At 43.0% G+C, this 20,819-nt stretch overlaps 1 protein-coding gene across 2 annotated transcripts in view; it reads right to left on the reverse strand.

The window, feature by feature from the left end:
• Positions 1–20,819, reverse strand: part of PDGFRL (platelet derived growth factor receptor like) — a 40,757-nt gene that overhangs the window by 12,514 nt on the left and 7,424 nt on the right. For both annotated transcript variants that reach the window (XM_063077366.1, XM_063077368.1), the window contains exon 2: positions 19,997–20,294. In XM_063077366.1, coding sequence (XP_062933436.1) covers positions 19,997–20,294 — 298 coding nt within the window. The remainder of the gene's footprint in view (positions 1–19,996; positions 20,295–20,819) is intronic.

Raw genomic sequence — 20,819 nt, forward strand, 5'->3', positions numbered from 1 at the left:
CTGCTAAGATTCTGACCCCAAGTACGCAGCACACCACTGGTAAGTATTTAGAGTCTTTGGGACTTTTCCTATGGCTTCACCCTATTATTTCAACTTTTATTTTCTCTCTATTATCTCTTGTATTTTTATCTTGTTGCCTGGCAAATACATTTGCAAATCTCTTCAATTCCTTTTTGAAATGAAGAGAGACATACATATTTATTATTTCTAAGCACTAGTATTAGCCCATTGTAATGGTAATTAATTCTATTGCATTGTGACAGGAATTCAGATGTATCATCCTTGCTGTCTTTTGGCTTATGAATCTCAGCATGTGGGGATGCCAAAATAAATGGTTTTAATCGGAGGATCCATCTCAAATATCCAAATGTTTCACTCCTCTGAGAGCCACGCACTTTTCTGATGTAGTGGAGATTCTCCTGTTTCATCTCACAGCAATATCAATAGGGTCACCAGTTTAAATTTAGCACCCAGCAAAATGTCCGGTCGGCTGGCTCTGCAGCCTTGCTCTGGTTCACTGCTCAATAGCTTGTTCTGCCACCAGTTCTGCCAAGAGGTGCCTCTGTACTCCCACTGCATCAAGTGCCTCCTTTAATCTGAACGGAAATCTCTCCGCCTTCAGGAAGCTTCTAATTAGAATCAACGCTCAGGAATCTCCCCACGTTTTCCTAGTGATGTAACTGGCTCCTTGGTTCTCCACCCCTCAGATAGGTTTGGCTTCCTGTTATTACACTAGATGATAAAAGCTTTTGTGTGTGTGTGTGTGTGTGTGTGTGCGTGTGCGTGTGCGTGCGTGCGTGTGTGTGTGTGGCTCACCGGTACAAGGATCTGAACCCTTGATGTTATGACATCATGCTTTAACCAGCTGAGCTACCTGGCTAACCCTAGATGGTAAAGACTCTGAAGGCAAGAACGGTGCCATGTTTACCATATACTCCCTCAGTAACAGATCTGTGCAGAGTACACGGTAGGGATTTCCTAAATTTGAGTGAATTGAAATTGAATTGAACCGCAGTGTTGGAAATAGAAAGAACCTTGACAAACAGGCATCTGGCTCCTTATTATTCAGATGGAGAAACTGAGTCTCAGACAACAGAAGCAATTTCCCTGAGACCCACAGTTGGTGCACAACTGAGCAAGGCTTCTTTAAGTCAATGATGTACAGAGAACGCACTTGTCAGAGAAGAAACTGTGTATATAGCACATCATGCAATGCCCGGTTTATGTCTTACCCTAATTACATCTTAATTACACACAATTATAGATTAGATGTAGTTATCGTGACTATGACAACAACCAAGACAAATAATACACACCCAGCATTGGGGATAGTGAGCACAGCAAATAAAAAACAGTGGACCTTACAGGAGATTACAATCCAGTTAAGAAGTAAAAACCAATACACACGAAAAGATCAGAGATTAAGTAAAGGGGTCCTCACAACAGAAACAATAAAAGTTCTGAGAAGGGACTCATCGCTGTAGGTTGGGGAGGTTGAAGGCGCTGGAGGAGCTGAAAGAAGCTGAACTTCTAAGGTAGAGGAGGGGGCGGGACAGCGAGGGGACCAGGCAGCCAGCACGCTTGCTGGGAGGGTCTGCTGCGGTCACCGCTGCGTTCACCGCTGGGCCCAGTGTGCAGGGGGTGGGAGGCACTCAGCAATGGTTTCAGGAGTTCCTGCATTAATTACAGAATGGGACAGAGCAGGGGGTGGGAGCCATGGGGCATATTGTGGAGCACAGTGACAGGGATGTACGGTTCACTCACCAAGCAGCAAGGGCCACCTCAGTTTGGGAGGTGGGAAGTGGTGGGACCACCGTAGCTGAGGTATGAGCAAAGAGACCCCGAATAAGAGGGGCAGGAGGGAGACAGAGAGGCCGAGAGGCTGTTACCACCAGGTGCCCAAGGGGCTGGGGCCTGGGCTGGGTATTGGCCGTAGAATTGAAGCAAATGGGTGGCAGGGGGAGTGCAGAATTTATACAGACTGGGTATAAGGGGTGCAAGAAAGAGACCCATCAGAAATGACCACTCAATTTGTATTTCTGTGTGTCAGAAAGAATGGGGCTGTAACTGACTACAATGGAATAGCTGGAGGGAGGAAGGAGATTTGTGTAGACAAAAGTTATAAGAGATTCACCACTGGAGATTTTGAATTTGTCATTAAATGTAGGTCGCTTGAGTATGTACGTCCAATGGGCAGTTGGGAATATACATCCGGCATAAGGGAGATAAAAGAGCGTGAGATTCGTACGTGGGAGAGTCATGGGGGTAAGAGTGGAGGCCAAAGGAATGAATGAACTCAACAAGAAGAAGAGTAGAAGAGGAAGAGAAGGTTGGGGGCCAAATCTAGAGACAAAACTAAGAGTCATCAGGATAAGACGTAGACAGAGGGGAGAAGAAGAATCAGGAAAGGGAATCATCAAAGTGGTCACAGGAGAAAGATTCAAGAAATGTAGTCCCTATAGTATCAGATGCTTAAGAGAAATTCGTGACCACGCACACACACACACATACACATGCACGCACACACACGCACACACATACACATACACACACATGCACATGCACGCACACGTACACATGCACACACACACACACATGCACATGCACACACACACACACACACATGCACACGCACACGCACACACACACACACACACACACAATTCGGCAGAATGAAAGTCTCCAGCAACCATGAAAAGATTAATTTCAGTTTTAAGGATGGAGCTGGATTTTAGAGAATAGTACATTTTTTAAAGGAAGAGAAAATGGAGGTGGAGGTCTCCCCATGTGGAGCATGTCTGGCCACATTCTTGTCCCTCAGATCCAGGGTACAAAACTAGCAGGTAATCAATAAATTCATTGAACACCCTCTATGAGATCAGCATTGCTAGCACCGTAGTGATAGAAATTAGAAGACATCATTCCTACTGGGAAAGTAACTGGGCACATAAAAATTTAGCACTTGGAAAAACCCTACCAACCACCATGAAATCTGCATGCTGTATCTTTAGCAAGTTTGGGGGTGGAAGGAAGGAAATGTACTGGAAAACATTTCTGCATTTTTCCACCCCCTCTTCTGTGCAAACAATATAAAACAGGAAACAAATTATTTAGCAGGATTACAGTTTAAATGCCTGGATTTGTAATGCCCATTTCATCTAATGTTCTTGCATAGTCCAGGCAGGCTACCCAAAGGGTTGGAGTATGACCTACAGCCTCTGGGGCTGAGTCTGTGCCATGATGCTGAGACGAGGATTCACCAAGCCCTTCAGAGCTGCTGTCTGCATGGAGATGCTCCATCTAAGACCCTTCCTTTCTCTTGTAACCACTGTACAACACTCCCAGGGATAGAAGAAGTGCAGGATGTGAAGTCTGAGTGGAGCAAAAAGATGCTGCAACAAAATGCCAGAAAAAAAATTTTTTTCTTAAAAAACAAAGGGTAATAAGAAGAATTTACATTCACTAGAGGTAGCTCTGAACATTCCAACACATCAGCTTACCTCAGGTGTCTTTCTTCTGAGCTAGCACTTGTAGCCCTGACCCATGGAGAGGGCAGCAACGGCCAAGTCCAAGATTCAAAGAAAATTTGTTCAAAATTAGAGAGAGAGAGAGAGAGAGAGAGAGACAGAGAGAGAGAGAGAGAGTGTGTGTGTGTGTGTGTGTGTGTGTGTGTGTGTTTCTTCCAATGGGCTCCTGGGGCCTCTACAGGGTCCTGCTTCCTTCAGTGGAGGCCTGAAGCCCCCTGCATTCAGCAGCCTACTCTCTTCTGGAGGACACCTAAGTTGTGGCACAGAGTGGGGAGCTCACAGCTCCCAAAGTTAGGGGTCACTATGCATCTCACCAGGGCCAGCAGTGGGGTCTGTGTTCCTGTCCTCCCCCCAGACCGTGCAAGCCAAGGGCAGGGGGTGAGCCCTGGGTTACAAGATAATTATTCATTAGTCCCATAAATACTTAATGAGTGAAAATTAAGTGGGAGGTGCTAAAGTGGAGAGGAGGGATACAATGATGTCTAGAGAGTTCCCTGCTCTAAAGTTCCTCTACATAAAGTGTCATGGAAACACAGAGGAGCTTAACCAGGAGAAGATTTAAGCCCAAGAGGGTCTTGGGAGAAGGGAAGGATTTCAACATGCTCAAGTGGGGAGGGGGTGCGTTCCAAGGGAAGAAGATCTCCTGAGAGGAGAAAAAGGTGAGTCGTGCATAAGGATGGAGCACTTGACTGCAAGACGGGTTGGCTGAAGACTATGGAGAGAGGCAGTAGTCATGCGAAATGTTAGATCGTGGATTTTGAAGCCACACCGACCAGATGCAAATCCCAGCTCCACCACGACCTTTAGATTCCTTAGCTAAAGCCTGTGCCTACCAGTCTGGCTTCCCCCACTTCTTCAAGTTTCTAGTAACCACAATAAAAGCTAACACTTATGGAGTGCTGAGCATTGCACTATGTTCTTCAAATAAGTTGAAGACTTAGAACTCAGTGTCTGGCACAGAGTAAGTGCTCAGTGCATTTTAGATATTGTTATTATCATTATAGCTTCTTTTAGTTCTCACACCACATTTGGGATGGAGGTACTATTTTCCCCTTTTACTGATGAGGACACTGAAACTTAGAGTAGTAACTCATCCAAAATCTCCCACCTAGTTCAAGTGCCAGATAGACTCCAGTTATGAATGTCTGTACATGAAGAGGTCATGTGTTTCCACGGTAACAAAATGACATGAACTGAAAGAATTTTGACTGAGAGATGGTACCTCTAACTTGTAAAAATTGATAAATATAGTCCTATACACACATTCTCACACATAACAAACAAAACCATGGAAACTCTGATTAAATTAGCTCAGTATTAGAAATTCAGTAATAGAAATGATGCACCATTTTCTGTTTATACAAACACGAAATCATCCAGTAACTAATGGAAGGAAACGAGGGCAGGAAAACGACCAGTTATTATGCACCTACTACATAACTGACAACACGCAATGTATGTGTTATTTTTGCTCAGTCCCATGAAATGGTAATGATGAAACTAGTAATAATAACTAAAACTCAAGCAGTGCTTGACATGTGCTAAGCACGTTTGTAAGCCCTTTACCCATGTTGACTTGTTTGATCCCTCATGAAGCCCTGTGAGGAAGGAGCTGCCATTATCCCCATTTTGGAGGTGAACAACCGAGGCTGGAGAGGTTGGGGAGCCCCCAGGGCTGTGCAGGAAGTGCTGCAGCCACAGGAGAAGAATTTGAAGCTTAGTCTAAATAACTTTCCCAGGGCTGCTCAACTGTCTCAACCCAGATTTTCTGCCCAGGACACTGTGTTGGCTCCATCGGCATAAAGCAGAAACGTAAGAGATGTGGTAAAAAGATGCAATCAAGTATCCTCCTTATTCAACATTCATTTCAAAAATTAATTATTTAGCTTCTCCCACATGCAGGATCTGTGCCAAGCATTTAAGGAGATCAAGACTCATGGGCACTTGCTTGTCCGTGTTTCGCGTGTTTGTACAGGGCCTGTATTTACTCTGTCTCCATCTAAGAATGTGTCAGAAAAGAATTGCTCCGTGACATGCTGGGAACAGAGCCAGATGAACAGATACAAATCCTGGGAAACAGACAGCTGGGTAAAATGTACTGAAGCTGTCACTGTTTATGTTTCTTAAAAAAAGAAAGAAAAAAGAAATATGTGTGAGGAACTGGTAGAGAACCAAGTATAAACTATGCTAACTAAGGAACTTGAAAGTGTATATAGTTCCAATATCAAAAATTAGGCTGGGGGCCGAGCCCGTGGCGCACTTGGTAGAGTGCTGCGCTGGGAGCGCGGCAACGCTCCCGCCGCGGGTTCGGATCCTATATAGGACTGACCAGTGCCGGTCACGAAAAAACGACAAAAAAAAAAAAAAAAAAAAAAAAAAAAAAAATTAGGCTGGAATAACTATATCTGTCTATCTACATCATCTATCTATTACGTATCTAGCAATATTTATCTATTATCTATCCTCTATTTATCTAGTTATTGATCAATTGATCAATCATCTCCGTATCTGAGTACTACCCAAGGAACTATTCAAAACGCTTGCATTATAACTACAATGCTTCTATCCTAACCATGGGTTATGTAATGCATGTGAAATGCGGTGCAGGTCTTTCTACTACAGTGACTTACGCTGATTCTTCTGTATTATTACAAAAGTGGTTAACACTAGGCACTTATCACTCTTTCACAGGAGATCACATTGGTGATGTCCCTGTGGCCCTTCCAGCATCTCTCTTGTCTTTCCAAGTCCTTTCTTTGACACTGACCAGACACTGGCCACCATGCTGGAATGACCCCTTCCCTTTCACTCCCCTCTGCCAGCCTGCTGAGTTCATCAATCTTTTGCCTCTCTGCCTAGCATGCACGGCTTCTTTACAGAGGAAAAGCCCCTCTTCCTCTTTCACAGATTTCCCAGATTCCAAGAAAATGAGAAGTGGCTATCCCTCTGACACCACAAATCAACACCTGGCGTGACATAGCAGCCATTTACCCAACATAAAATCCTATCAGGCCACCTGGAATAAGGGCCTGAGAATGTGCATAGCCCTGGGCCCAACAGGAACAGATCATTGCTACCTAGATGTTAGCTGCAGCCATGATGTGACAGTAAGCAATGATCTAGGAGTCCAGGAGATTGGGTTAAACCTGCTAGGATATGACAGCCATAGCAGAAATATTCATGATACCTTAGGGAAAAAGTTAATCATAAAAGAGTTTGTACATTTTGATACAAGTTTTTTGTAAAAATAAAAGTGGAAGATTCTAAACTATAGTGTTAATAGTGTATCTTGAGATTTTCAGTGACCTCTTTTTTTACTTATCTGTAGTTTTTGAGTTTCTAAATCAAATGGGTAAGTGTTATTTTGTAATAAGAGAAGAAAAAACTATAATAAAAGTAAAACAAGTTAAACCCCTTACAAAACTGCAGAACACATGCTCTATAAATGTGTAATTGTGGATGGCTCATGTGTACTTTAAGTAGCTGGAGGTGAGTTTTACATCTTGTGCCTTTTCAGAATGTGAACAGGCAGGGGCAGCAGGAATTCCTCTGGAGGCCTAAAAAATCCAGGATATTATTTTGTTCTGATTAATGAAAACACTGCCAAATGGAGTGCAAAAAATCACTAGGAGTGCAGCCTGGCTTTGTTCTCAGACCTGCTCTTGCAGGTGTGGACCTGCCGAGGCCACGCCACCTGCCTGGAGCTCAACCCTCCCCCCCACACACACACACATACCTGGTTCCCACTCGTGACATCTCTATTTCTTTTTATGGAGCCACAGCTCAACCTGTCACCCAGGCTAGCATCCTCTTTGACTCCCTATCTCTTCCCCCTCCTATCAGCAGACAAATCGATCGTTCTGGGAAAAATGTCTCCTTCATTCCCTTCAGATGCTCTTCGTCAACTATCAGATATACTTTCCTGAATCCCATTTTATTAGGACCTCCAGTTTTACAATACTAGCGGCTCCCCATGTGCACAGAATTGACTGAGGCCATCTTTGCCTGGTATTCAGGGCTCATCCACTCTCCCAACACCTTTAGCGTGGACCGGACCCTCCTCCGCATCCAACCAAGCTCCTCACCGGCCCCTGCCAGACACATCTGCTCATTTCCACCTCAGAGCCCTCCAGCCAACTCTTTTTCCAGCTGGTCAAAACCTGGTTAATCTTCAGGTTGCTATTCTTGGAGAGACCGTTCATGCTCAGCGGCCTTTGTAAAACAGTGGTTAAGAGCATACACTCTGGAGTCAGGTTTCCTTGTTCAGATCCTGCCTCCACCACTTACTGGCTGTATGACCTTGAACTGCAGTTGAAGGTGGCTGGGTACAGAACAGAACAGAATTCAATGTGTGAGACAGTCAAATAGCTTGTCTAAGGGTCCTTACTCTTCCCACCCACATCCCTTTTTATCTAATCTGAATTAAATACAAGTATTAAGAGTAATTTTGGAACTAGAAGGGACCTTGGAGATCATCTGGTTGGGTCCCTCATTTTACAGGATCAAGTGACGCATTCAAGGTCACATAGCCAGTTAGAGGCAGAACTGGGAATGGAATCCCTGGGGACTCCTGAGAAAAGAGTCTGGAGTGCTTCCCATGTGCACCGGAAAAGAAGCACGAGTCTGTTATTTCAAATCCATAACGAAGTCTTAACCAAGCGAGTGACTTGGAGGAAATTTATGGATGATGGTAAGATACAGCTTAGCAGATGTGTGCTCACCACGTGGAGAAACTCACAGAAATCACAAATCATTGTTCTCATGTAATTTTGACAAGATAATCTTTCAAACTTTGCAAACATATGATTCAGATGTGTAGGGGTTATTCATTTTCAAAAGCCACATTATTGTATTTCTTAGAATTTTAATCTTACCATGTAGAATAAGTTCATCAGCACTTCTCTGTGAGTAGCAAGAGAAAAATGCTTAGTTAAATGCTCATGGCCATGTATTTGGGAAAGAATAGGCCCAGGAACAGAAGACAATGGAGCAAGCCTCTACCACTCTTGTTAGGAAAACAAGCGGTGGCTTACTAACTGGCAAGCACACAGCCACAGTGAGTGTATTATGGCCCAGTTGGGATGGTGAATGCAGAGGCCGTGGGCCTGGGCCCGTTTGCACCTGGCACAATGAATTCATTATGCAGAGGTCCACCAAATCTCCCTCTTGCCAACATTTTCAAGGTACCCGCTCATACTAATGCCACTTTAACTGTAAATCTTCAGAAAAAACACTAGACATCTAAAGAAATAGACTGCTTTCTTGGTGTAGAGACTACAGGGGTGTTGGGAATTAGGCCAAAGTCTAGTTTCCTTTACTAAAAGCTATGCAAACTTGAGAAAGCCTCTTACCCTCCGTGGATCTAACCTAATCGCCTGTAAAAGGTAAGGTCCAGGCTAGACCAGTGGTTCCCCACGCTGGCTGCATAACATAATTCCTTGCGGAGGTTTTATGCTTTTCTTGCTTCCTTGTTCCACATCTCTCCATCTTCACTTTAAGGCCTGGTCTCCTACAATTAGGTAATCAATCACTCAGTCAATCAGTCTGCCTCTCCAGCCCCTGCCAACAACTGACTTCTCTCTTTCCATCAGCCTGCACAACTCATACTTGACCAATGCTGCCTTATGCTGCTCTGTAATTGTGTCTGGTATGCACGCCTTTCATCTCACTGGTTCATTTCCAGGTGTTTTCTCATGCCTTTCTGACTTATGGACTGTCTTTATATATAAATTAGTTAAACAATAACTCTATTTGGCAAGCACTTCTCTCAACTCAACACCCATTAATCTCGAGCTGTCACACACTCGCTGGAGTCACCCTCCTGCTCTTGTATGGACGGTTGCCAGCCTCTGCCTCTTTCTCCAGGATGCCCACCAGTAGATGCGATGTAGTGTGCCGTTCCACAAGCCACGAAGGTAAACACACATGCCACAGAACATTCTCGCCTATCAATTTTGGTTGGTACACAGCCCCCAGCCTTGTCCCTTCTCCTAAGTCAAGTTCATAAAGAAGAGCAGTGCTGTTACAGGGAGGGGTCAGCTTGCGCTGTCTGAACTCCCATGGAGGCCAGTGAGACACCAGATTTCACCTGGGTTCTAAGAGGTGGGGCAGGGGTGAGAGGAGGGTTTGGCCAGTAGGATGAGATCTGCAAGGCAGAGTCCAGGGACAAAGTCAGGATCAAGTCCGAAAGGCAACCCGACCAAAGGTTTTAGGCAATAAGGCACCAAGCAAGGAGAGGGACAGGATCCTAAGGCCCCAGCATCGAGTGGGCAAGTTGGGAATACAGGATGGGGGGTGACGCGGAAGATTCTGGGCAGAGTCCCCAGGCAGGGACTTAGCACCTGCCCACCTGCAGCCAGCTGTGAGGGTGGGATGGAGCTGTTAGGGGGCTGAGCCCAGACGCAGGAGGCAAACCTCTGCCAACTTCGTTTTGCTGGTTTTTTTTATAATATGCCCTTCTACACAGTTATAAACCTGTGGACATAAAATTGCCCATTTTATATCTTTATTCTTCTTTCCTTGCTTCCTCCTCTGACATACCTTGAAAGGTATTCTGAAAAATTATTTTATTTACATTTTGCATATTGAAATACTTGGTAAAAATGATCATGCTACAACAACACATTTTCATTTTGTACATTAAATCATAGACCTCACCCACGTGTATACACATTTTTTAAATAAAGAAGAATTTCACTCTTAAAATACATGCAATCACTTCAAGTTATACTATAAACAATGTTCCATTTTACAAAATTCTCCAAAATTATCCTCTAAAACAGTTTTGTGATTTTCCCATATTGTCTTTGGTTGGATGCATTAACTTGAGTTTATTATAATCTTCTTACTATGTTTTAATGCTGGGCAACACATCTGGGATAATCAAACCTAGACTTACCAGAATGCTCAAGAAATGATGTTTTGTTTAATGAAACATTCTTTTTAAATAAGAGTTAGCAAAAACATTTTCTCCAAAAGTATACAATGTGCTTCAACCCATTTCCCCCACCTTAATGACTAGACAGTTGAGGGATAGCAGGACCTTCGAGGACCTCAGGACAATTAGTAAGACTATCAATGAGCGTGCCACAGCTTTATGGACATACAGCATTTGCAGGGGATTGAGGTACATGACATGTCTAAAACATTTTTTTAAAACAAAATTCCTGAAAAACTGGCTGTTTTCTTGTGATTTACCTCTTGGGGGTACAGTATTGTGAATAAAAATAGCTCCTGTCTGTTGAGAGGACTTACTATGTGTGCAGGGCTCTCAATGTGGCGACCTCATTCCAGCCTGACACCAGCACAATGCGACCGGTTCTATTATTATCCTCTCCCCACCCATGTCCTGAGGGAACGTCACTGTGTTTTTCTGCAACCTGAACACTGTCAGAACATTTCGTACATCCGGACAAGTCCCGTATCCGGCTGCCACCCCGCAAGCCGTCTCTGGGGAAATGGTGGCAGGCCTGGCCCTGGTGCCACTGGGTCTGGGAAGAAAGCGCTCTACCCTCAGGGTGGGATCGTTACTTATTTCTAATCTCTGGGCTAGAAATCCATTTGGAGGTAACTGCCAGAGTCTGGCTGCAGCACATGGTATCGATTTGCCACTGTGAGTTGGGCCCAAACTCTACCTCCAGGTCAGTCTGAAGACAGGGGGAGAGCCTTGTCGCCTTAGTTTCTGCTCAGAAAATAAAGTGAAACGAGCTCTGCAGGAAATTCAGTTTGAACTGAAAAGACAGCCGCATAATAATGGGAATGTACTTAAGGATACTGAACTGTATACTTAAAAAATGGTTAAAATGGTAAATTTATGTTATGTGTATTTTACTAAAAGAAAACAAAATAAACCAGGGGGGGAAAGGCCCCTTCCTCAGTACAGCAGAGTGTTGTCCACAATATTTACCAAAGTCTGTGCACATTCCTTCTCCACCGTGCAGTTCTTCTGTTTATAAACAACTCTTAGCATCTTTCTCGAACCTCCCCCAGACGCCTCGTTCAGACGCTGGGTGATTCCTCTGGCCTGGGGCTGCCGGTGGCCTCCTCAGCTGCCCTCCCTGTGTTGTCTGTGGGTGGAATAAGCTGTTGCCAACTGTGGCCAGATGAAAACCCAGATGCCCTCCCTTCTCTCTAGAAGCTATTTATTGTTTTCAAAGGAACCAGCCATCCAAGAGATCTCCTGGCCCCACCCACGCCTCCCAACTTCCAGTTCTTGACTAAAAAATGCTAACATCCGACCAGACACCACAGAAACATCCTGAAAGACAATGCCTGTGCCCTTATTTTGTAGGAAGCAGGACTAGGGCTTCTTACATCATCCCGGCTTGCTTTTACGGTTGTGATGTAGCTAACAACCTAGTTTAAATCTCCACCATCGCCCTGCTCCCACCAGCACCCATTTATTGAAGCCTTTGTCCAGGCCACCTATTTTAAGTTTCTTATTTTCTCTCCTGGCTCAGCATCGTGCCAAGAATTCCCCTGCTCTAAACTCTGGAGGCATTTATGATGACACTGAAGGAATAAAATGTCTCCAGAGAAGATGAAAATGGATCATGTTTATCCCTCAGTGGGACTGATCAGGTGATCCAGAAGATTCTTATACTATTTTTAAAAATATTATCAACAAAATGAAATCAAAAATTTTAAAAAGATCTTGCAAAGAAGCATGAGGCCCAAGAATATGTCTACTGAGCCAGTTTGAGAAGACCAGGTACCGAGCACATGGAGGGGCAGGCTCACCTGAGACTGGGAAGAGGCCTTGCTGTGTTTCTCCTAAAGGCCGCGAGGAACACTAACCCCTGCACCGTGGCGTACAGCCCTCTGCATTTCCCATGTGTAGATATTTATAAAGGCTTTAACTGACAACTTATAAGTGCCCTAGATTTCACTTTCAACTCCACAACATAACTAACGAAGCCCTCCACGCTCTGCCTCTGCTTACCTCCAGCTGCCCTCTCCTCTGCAGCCTCCTTCCCTGTTCCTTGCCTCTAGCCACCCATTTCCCCCCATGTACTCTCGATGCTCCAAGTGCCGTCTCTTTGTCACCTCTAGGCAGCTCCTTAAGCTCTTCCCTCCTTTTGGAATTTTCTTACGTTCTTCTACACCCTTCTTTACCTGGTTGACTTTCAACCTTCAGATATTAGCTTGAGTTTTGTCCTCCCTGACACTCACACAGCTATATTAAAGTGCTTATTTAGTAGTCTGTCTTCCCATAAGATAAAAAGCTCTAAGGATATAGAGGTTATGTCTGTTTTACTCACCATCATTTCTCCAGCATCTACCTAGCATGTGACCTTGAACACAGCAGATGCTTTGAAAGAACATTGTTGGAAGGAGGGATGGAGCCCAGGAGTCAAGAAATAGAAAATTCCTTATATTTGCCCTGACTTTTCTGCACTGATTGCTCTTTACTTGTTATAAAATTATTTTTTGACTTATTTAAAAAAAAACAGAAATAGAAAATTCAATAAATGATAACCATTGTCAGAAAAAAAATCTTTGCTATTTTTGACCTCAGAGAGAAGATATATACGTGACCTGGGATAGACTGAGTCTGGAATTAAAATCAGAATCAATTTCAGCACCTGAAAGTACAAAATCATCCACTTATAATTTTTATCCTCTGAGGCACCAATGAAACTGTTCAAAGTAGCCATTATTCTTGAAAGACTCAGCTGGGCACTATCCTTATGTGGGTACATAGGTTTACAAATGCCCACCCTTTTTTTATTTGTTTCTTGGCCAACTGAATTCTATACTGTTTAAAATGCAACTTGAAACTGTGAACACTGCTTAGCCTAAAAGGGTGAAAGGACCACAGGCACAAGTGTGTACTTATTTTATCCAGTCAGTCCTCATTTTAAATGTTTTCTTTTTACTGGTGAAAGGAAGACAATTGCAACGCAGCTGAAACCTGCCATCTAGTGGACCTTCTAATGACATGGTTTTGCTAATGCAAAGGAAACATGCATCATAGAATAGAAGGCCAGGAAGGAGTCCAAGAGCATACCTCACCATGGCTCTGGCCTCTGGGGTGGCCAAAGTCCACCTTTAGGATAAGGGATCATTTGTGCTCTTCTGAAAGAGCTCTCCTCTCTAAGTAGCCCAGTGTAATGTGCTAGCATTCTGGTGTCCGAAATGTCATCCTAAATCAACATGGGATTCCAACCACTTTCAATTCAAAGCTATCCTAGCAAGAAACCAACGCACCACTCTGGATAAGTATATCCTTTCTGTTTCTGTTATGAATCTTTAGAAATCAGATTTATTAGTCTAGTCTAGCCTAGACCTAAGAGTAGACAACAAATCTATGTTCCCTGAAGCTACCTCCATCAGGCCAACAGTGCACTTGGGTCTAAACTGATCCCGCTAGATGCACCATGGAGCCCTGCAGTAGGGCAGCAGCTCTGCCTCAGGAACCAGGAGGCCTGAGTTCTAGGACTCACCTGTCACTCACCATCTTGTCACTCTGGACCTGCCATCTATCCTCTCTCTGTTTCCTTATCTATTAAAAAGAGAGGCTTATGCAAAATAACTACTAAGGTCCCATTCAGCTCTAAAGTTCATTGAGCTTGTTCCCAGAGTCACAGGTGACAGAGTCACAGGGTCTGACTTTAGACCCACTCTAGGCTCAGTGCCCCCAGCACCGTTCACTCCCTAATATACTTAGGGAGGACCCACAGTGTGCTGGGCACGGTGCTGGATGCTAGGGAAACACCAGTGAATAAACAAACACCAACCCTGGTAAGAGACTTGGGGCATTAATATTGTGGTAGGAAGTGGGAAAATTCAAGAAATAATTTGATTATAGCACCACTGGTTTGATGTGGAAGTCAAAAAGATGAAAGTGTCCAAGGTGATTTCCAGGGCTCTGGTCAGGGCAACTGGATGAGATTAGTGCCACTCACTGAACTGAAGGACAGGAGGATGACCAGGTGTGGAGAAAGACCATGAGCTCGGTTTTAGATGGTTATGTTCAAAGAAAGGCTCATGAAAGATCCAAGTGGATCTGGTGAGCTGGCAGCTGGAGGGTTCAATCTGGAGCTCAGAAGAAACATTTCACTCTAATATATGATAAATGGAGTGAACTTCACAGTGCCTGGTGAGAAGAGCTTTGCCAGGCAGAAATGAGGTGACCACAATCTAATGGCACCCATCTGGGCAGCAGTATGGTTCCCACCAGCAGTGCTCAGCGTTCATATGCCGACAAGAAAAAGAAGATGAAAACATTCATTCGGGGTCGGAAGTTTTCAGAAGGGAATGCAGGAAGAACAGACAGCAACAGAGTTTAGGACATGTTCAAGAATTTAATAGAAATGGCAGACCCCAGAATCTAAGAGAAATGGAGACGGAGGTGAAGACAGAAGGGCACGGTGGATAAAGAGGAGGAAACAGAGGGAATCAACACACTAATGGCTCCATGAGGTCAGTGGGGTTGGAGCCAGATGGCCCAGCATCATAAATGTAAAGTACATTAATACTTTCATTGTTTGCCTATCAGATTATCTTCTGAATACATGGCAGTGCATACACTGGCACTAAGAAATTATTTTTAAATGTTGAATGAATGAATGCGTGATGAGAAACTGACTTCTGAAATGACCACTAAACCCCTGGGAAAACCAAAGAATATTTCCTGAGTTCTGGTATGTGTCAGACACTGTTCTAGGTGCAAGGAATCTGGTGACGCACCAAACAGATGTGGCATTTGCCCTCAAGACACTTACTCTTTCACAGGGAAGATGGACACAGACCTTAGATCACAAAGAATTAATCAATTAAATAAAGGTGCACACATTGTTGGGAAAGAAGTATTCAAACTTTCTTGGATCGTCTCTATCAGAAGCCACATGGGCTGTTCACAATTCCCTCATTTGTTTTAGTCCTGGTCAGAATTAGCTGTCCCAGAAGATCCACTTGGATTATTGTGCTTGTGAAATGTGCTTTGCCTAGAAACAATTTGTTATAATTATTGAACACCTATCATGGGCCAGGCATTGTATTGGTAACACTTACCATAAGTAATAATGTATCCATACTCCAGATTAAGAAACTAGGTTCTAGGGAAATTACTGATCAAAGATCACTTTGCTGGTTAGTGGTAAAGGCAGCATTCATATATAGCCGTGCCTCGGCCTGGCCTCTCTGTTCCATAACATGTTCCCTCTTTATTCTCATAGAAGGAAAGATGTGGAATAACACATTTATCCTTGTGATCTGACTGAGGAAAGTTAATGTTTTCTTTCTCTGTGTTAGATATATAAACAATCATAGCAAGTTATTTACACAAAAATGTTTATAATTGCACTATTCATGACAGCAAAAACTTTTCAAGTAGCCACAAACTGGGAACCAGGTAAGAAAACAATGCTATATTCCATTGATGGAACACCATACTTTTATTAAAATGATAAATAAGCATACTATAAGTAGATCTACTTAAAAATCTATATGAAATCATTGCTGGTTAAAACATGTTAATTTGCTGAAATATTGATTTAAAAACATATTTTCTCAAATCCCAGATTCATAGTTGAGAGGGTCCTTAGAGCTCATCTTGTTTTACAGACTAAGAAACTGGGGCAGTGTTCATGCTAATAACACCAGTGTTAAAAATCGGTGGGCAGAGATGGGTTCCTGCATCCTCCAATCCTAAAGAGAGGCCAAATTACATTTGGGTGATATTAATTTCCCTTTCTTGATATTATGTTTTAATCATTTACCAAAAAGTTTTTTGCCACCATTAATAAAGTCAAACGTATTAATTCGTTCAAGTATTTAATAAGTGACTACATATTCCCAGCACTTCGGGAAAAACAAATGTATATGGCATTTTTCTCTGCTTGAGTCCTGTTTCACTTCCTTGGGCTCTATAAGTTAATTAGACCTCTTTCTTCTTCATAAGTCACTTCCTCTGTTGTCCTGCTTTTATAGATTAGTGACAAGGAACATCTCACAATTTAGTGGAAAAAGATGAAGTAGTCAGATGATTCAATTTAGACAAACACGGTAACATATGAACTTAGTTCCAAAAGCCTACGAATATTGGTTAAAACTACAAGACTTTGTTGGAAACACACCTGGGGAGCTTCCAACCCCAAAGCGGTCATAATGCTGGAAAGAATTCATTCCACAGGAAAAGAAAACACAGGATGAATACTTCTCCTCTAACCAAGGCACCACGTTCCAGGAAAGATGTCAGGAGTCCATTACTTGAATGTCTGGTGTCAAATAAATCATGATATTTTTGTTGCTGTTGTTTGATATAAAGTTATAACTCGATATTTTTCACACATTTCATAAGATCCTTGGGGGCCCACATCTGTCTTTACTTTCCTATAAGGCCCTTACTGTGCTTTGAATGAATACTATTTAATGTTAAAAAGTCAAAATTCTTTTTTTCAGCTCATGAATATTTCTCAATTCCAATCTATGCTCACTTCACTTTGAGTCCTTAAAATGTTTTCAAACCTATATTAATACGTAATTCAGATATAACTTTGAAAAGACTCTTAGAAAATACTAAATCTTCAAGCACCAAATCCTCTAGGTTTAGGATACTTTGTGTAAGTCAAAGACTAAATGTTCCAAATAAATTAAATTGTCTCAATTCTCGTTTTTAAAAACTTGAAAAAGTGTGTAAATCTGACTTCAGTAAATTAAGTCATTTGAAAAGTTTATGGTAAATTCCACTTCTGGGTATATATCCAAAAGAATTGAAAGCAGGATCTCAAAGAGATAAGTGCACGCCCACGTTCACTGCAGCATTGTTTACAATAGCCAAAATGTGGAAGCAGCCTAAATGTCCATCGCTGTGTGGATGAATAAAAAAATGTGGTGTGCGCACATACACACACAATGGAATATTATTCAGCCTTAAACCAGAAGAAAAGTCTAGACATATGCTACAACATAGCAGAACTTTGAGGACATTACACTAAGTGAAATACGCCAGTCACAAAATGACAAATGCTGTATGATTCCATTTATAGGAGGTACCTAGAGTAGTCAGCCTCTTAGAAACAGAGAGTAGCATGGTATCTGCCAGGGCTTGGGGTGGGAGGGGCGATGGGGAGTTGTTCAGTGGGCACAGAGTTTCAGTCATGCAAGATGGAAAGTTCTAGAGATGTGTTGTATGTAGTCAACAATACTGTATACTTAAAAATTGAGGGTAAATTTAGGTTCTGTGTTTTTATCATAAACACACAAAATCATATATTATAGTAAATCTTACACACACACACACACACCCTGAGTGTGGACAGGGAAATGGGAAAATCGACTCAATCTCCACACCCCGTCCAACCCATTAAATCTTAAGAAGGACTCTACACTGTTATATCTGTGATTCTGGAGGATACAGTCAGAATAAAAATGTGAAAAAATGTGAAAGAGGTCTTAATACAAGAGTACAGATAGACAGATAAACATTACTCATACATGTATTTCAATTTATTTATTCTCCAAAGGATGTGTGCGTGTCTACATGTGCATGTGTACATGTGCGTGTGTGTGGGTGTGCAGATGTGCATGTGCATGTGTGCGTGTGTATGTGCGCATGTGTGGGTGTGCAGATGTGTGCGTGCATGTGTGCGTGTGCACGTGTATGTGTGCATGTGCATGTGTGCGTGTGCGCGTGTGGGTGTGCAGATGTGCGCATGCACGTGTGCGTGTGCATGTACATGTGTGTGCATGCCTGTGTGAAAGAAGGGCAAGTGTACGGGGAGGATGGGGGAGTACTGCCACTCAGTCATTAAATAGATAAAGCTAAATGGGAAGCACTTAGCTAAGTCTCAGTGAAAAACACGGATGTTAAAAGAAAGAAAAAATGGAGTTGTAAGTGTAAAGACAGCTGGGAAGAGGAAACGCTGTCCAGCGAGAACATTACATAGGGAGGCCTAACATGGGCTTTCCAGAGAAAGCGATGCCTGGGCTGAATTAAGCCAGGTGAAGGGGGCCAGGAGTGCTCCAGGCAACGACAGCAGCAAGTTGTAAGGCCCCAGGAGCCTGGAACTTCTGACGATCTCACAGGAACCCAGGCCAGTGAAAGCAGCGATACTAAAGATTAGAGGCCACTTCAGAGAGATGGCAGAGATCAGGGAGGGTCTCATCAGTCATGTGAGAATGTTGGACTTTTGTGTGTGTGGCTGGCCTGTATGGGATCTGAACCCTTGACCTGGGTGGTACCAGCACCGTGCTTGGTGTGGGACCTGAACCCTTGACCTTGGTGTTATCACCACCGCACTCTCCCAAGTGAGCTGACGGCGGCCAGCCGAGGACGGTGGACTTTATCCCCAGTGGAAAGCCATTTTAAGCACCACTCTAGCTGCAGCGGGGAGACTGGAGGAGGAGAAGCCTGGGTGGGGTCATTGCAGTGCTGGAGACAGGAGAATAGTGGCTGGGACGGGGGTGGTGACTCCAGGGATGGGACGTGGACAGACTTATGGCTCTTACGCAGGTTGAATTGACTTTACTTGGTGATGGGTTGGACGTGGGGAGAGAGGAAGAGGACAGAAAAGCGACCTAGTTTTCTGGTTCAGCAACTGAGAGATGGATCTCTGGGGAGGTGGGGATGGTGCAGAAATATGAATCTGTTATGAGCACGCAGAGTTTCTGGTGTCTACTATCCATATTCTTTCTTCCTCCGATTGCAGTCATCCCAAACAGACAACATCCTATATTTATTCATCATAAATCGTAGGAAAACGAGACTGGAAAGTATCTGGGAAATCATGTCCCATCCCCTTCATGAGGAAACTGAAACCTGGGGAGTTTAGGGGAACTTCTCCGAAGACACACGGGACTCAGCCCCACCCACATCCCCAGAGCCAGGGCTCAGGGCTCCTCCCGCTCCCCCCGAAGCTGCTCTTCTGTCTTTTTGGTTTTCGTTACCACCTGCCCCGCTTCTCCTGAACAAGGAGCCAGCCTCAAGAAGGTGCTCGTTCAAGCACAAGAACTCTTTGGCCTTCCTACCAGTTGAGGCTGCTGAATATAAAAGTCATATATCCACGAAAGCAAAGATAATCAGAAGCAGATGAAGAGTTTAAAAGCAGTTTAAGCTGGTCTCTGGTCAAGTCGTGCATGGGAATCTCCTGTTAGGTCATTTCAGTTTTCATTACAGTCACTTCAAGAACAATGTCAAACATTGAATCCATTATTTTTCAGACCATGAATTCTTAAATATCCATCTCTTTGCATTACAATTTCCTACAAAATTTCACTCTTGTCATACGGTTTCCTATAAAATTGTCATATGGTTTTCTACAGAATTTCACTTTTTCAACCAATGTTGGTAGGTTTTGCAACAATTTTTTTTTTAAACAGGGTGAAGAAATAAAATCTGTGGCATTTGCTTATTAGGCTTCCATTTTTTCAATCTATTATGGAGAAATGGTAGATGTCAACAGAATGCAATATTTAATGAGGGAACAAAACCAAAGCAAAAACACAAGTAAAAAAAAAAAGCTTACCTGAGGCGGGAGTCCTTAAAGGTGTGGAGATAAGCAGGATAGCTCCAGCCAATTTTGTTCCCTTTACATCGAAGCTCGACAGTTTGTCCTGCCACCAGACTCAGGGTGGCAGCAGGCTTCTGGAAGCGACCTTTATCCAACACATGTGTCATTATAGACTGCGTCTTTGGTGTCGAATCAGCGGAGTCCCTGTCCTTTATTTTAGGAATTTTGGGCTTCCCCTTTTTGTTGGTAGGTTTGATTCTGTTCTCTCCTGGCTCCTTTGAACGCTTGTTTTTGGGAGGGTGTTGGCCGGTAACTGCATAAATGTAAGGAGAGAGAAGTGAGCTAGAGCAGTGGCATTCCCAGAGTATTCGATACCCGAGTAGATAACTTTTTAATACTCTCCCCCTCATATGTCAAAATTATTTTCAGTAATAATCATGTCATACTCATTTTCTTGATCCATTCTTTCATTTTGAAACAATTTTTTGACTTTGCTTTGTTTTTCTTTTATTTTTCTAAAAAATTTATTTATTTTTGATTATACATATTTATGTACAGAGTTGATTACTAGTATTTGTGTACAGTAGGTGAAACAATAATTTAAAAGGAATACATCTCAGCTTTAAAGATATTATTCAAATTCAGCAAAATATTTTGTGTATAAACTAAAGTTTGCCCTTACAAAACAAAAATATGATTCCTTGAAGTTCACACTCTGTCTCACAATCTCAAAGTGGCCTCAGAGAGTGGCAGAATAGAAGCCACTCTAGATCTGTTTCTTGCCTTTGCAATGTCTCTGTTATCTTTCTGAATCTACGATTTAAATGCAGTCTGCACT

The sequence above is a fragment of the Cynocephalus volans genome, chromosome 13 (genome assembly GCF_027409185.1).
Source record: "Cynocephalus volans isolate mCynVol1 chromosome 13, mCynVol1.pri, whole genome shotgun sequence".
NCBI lineage: Eukaryota > Metazoa > Chordata > Mammalia > Dermoptera > Cynocephalidae > Cynocephalus > Cynocephalus volans.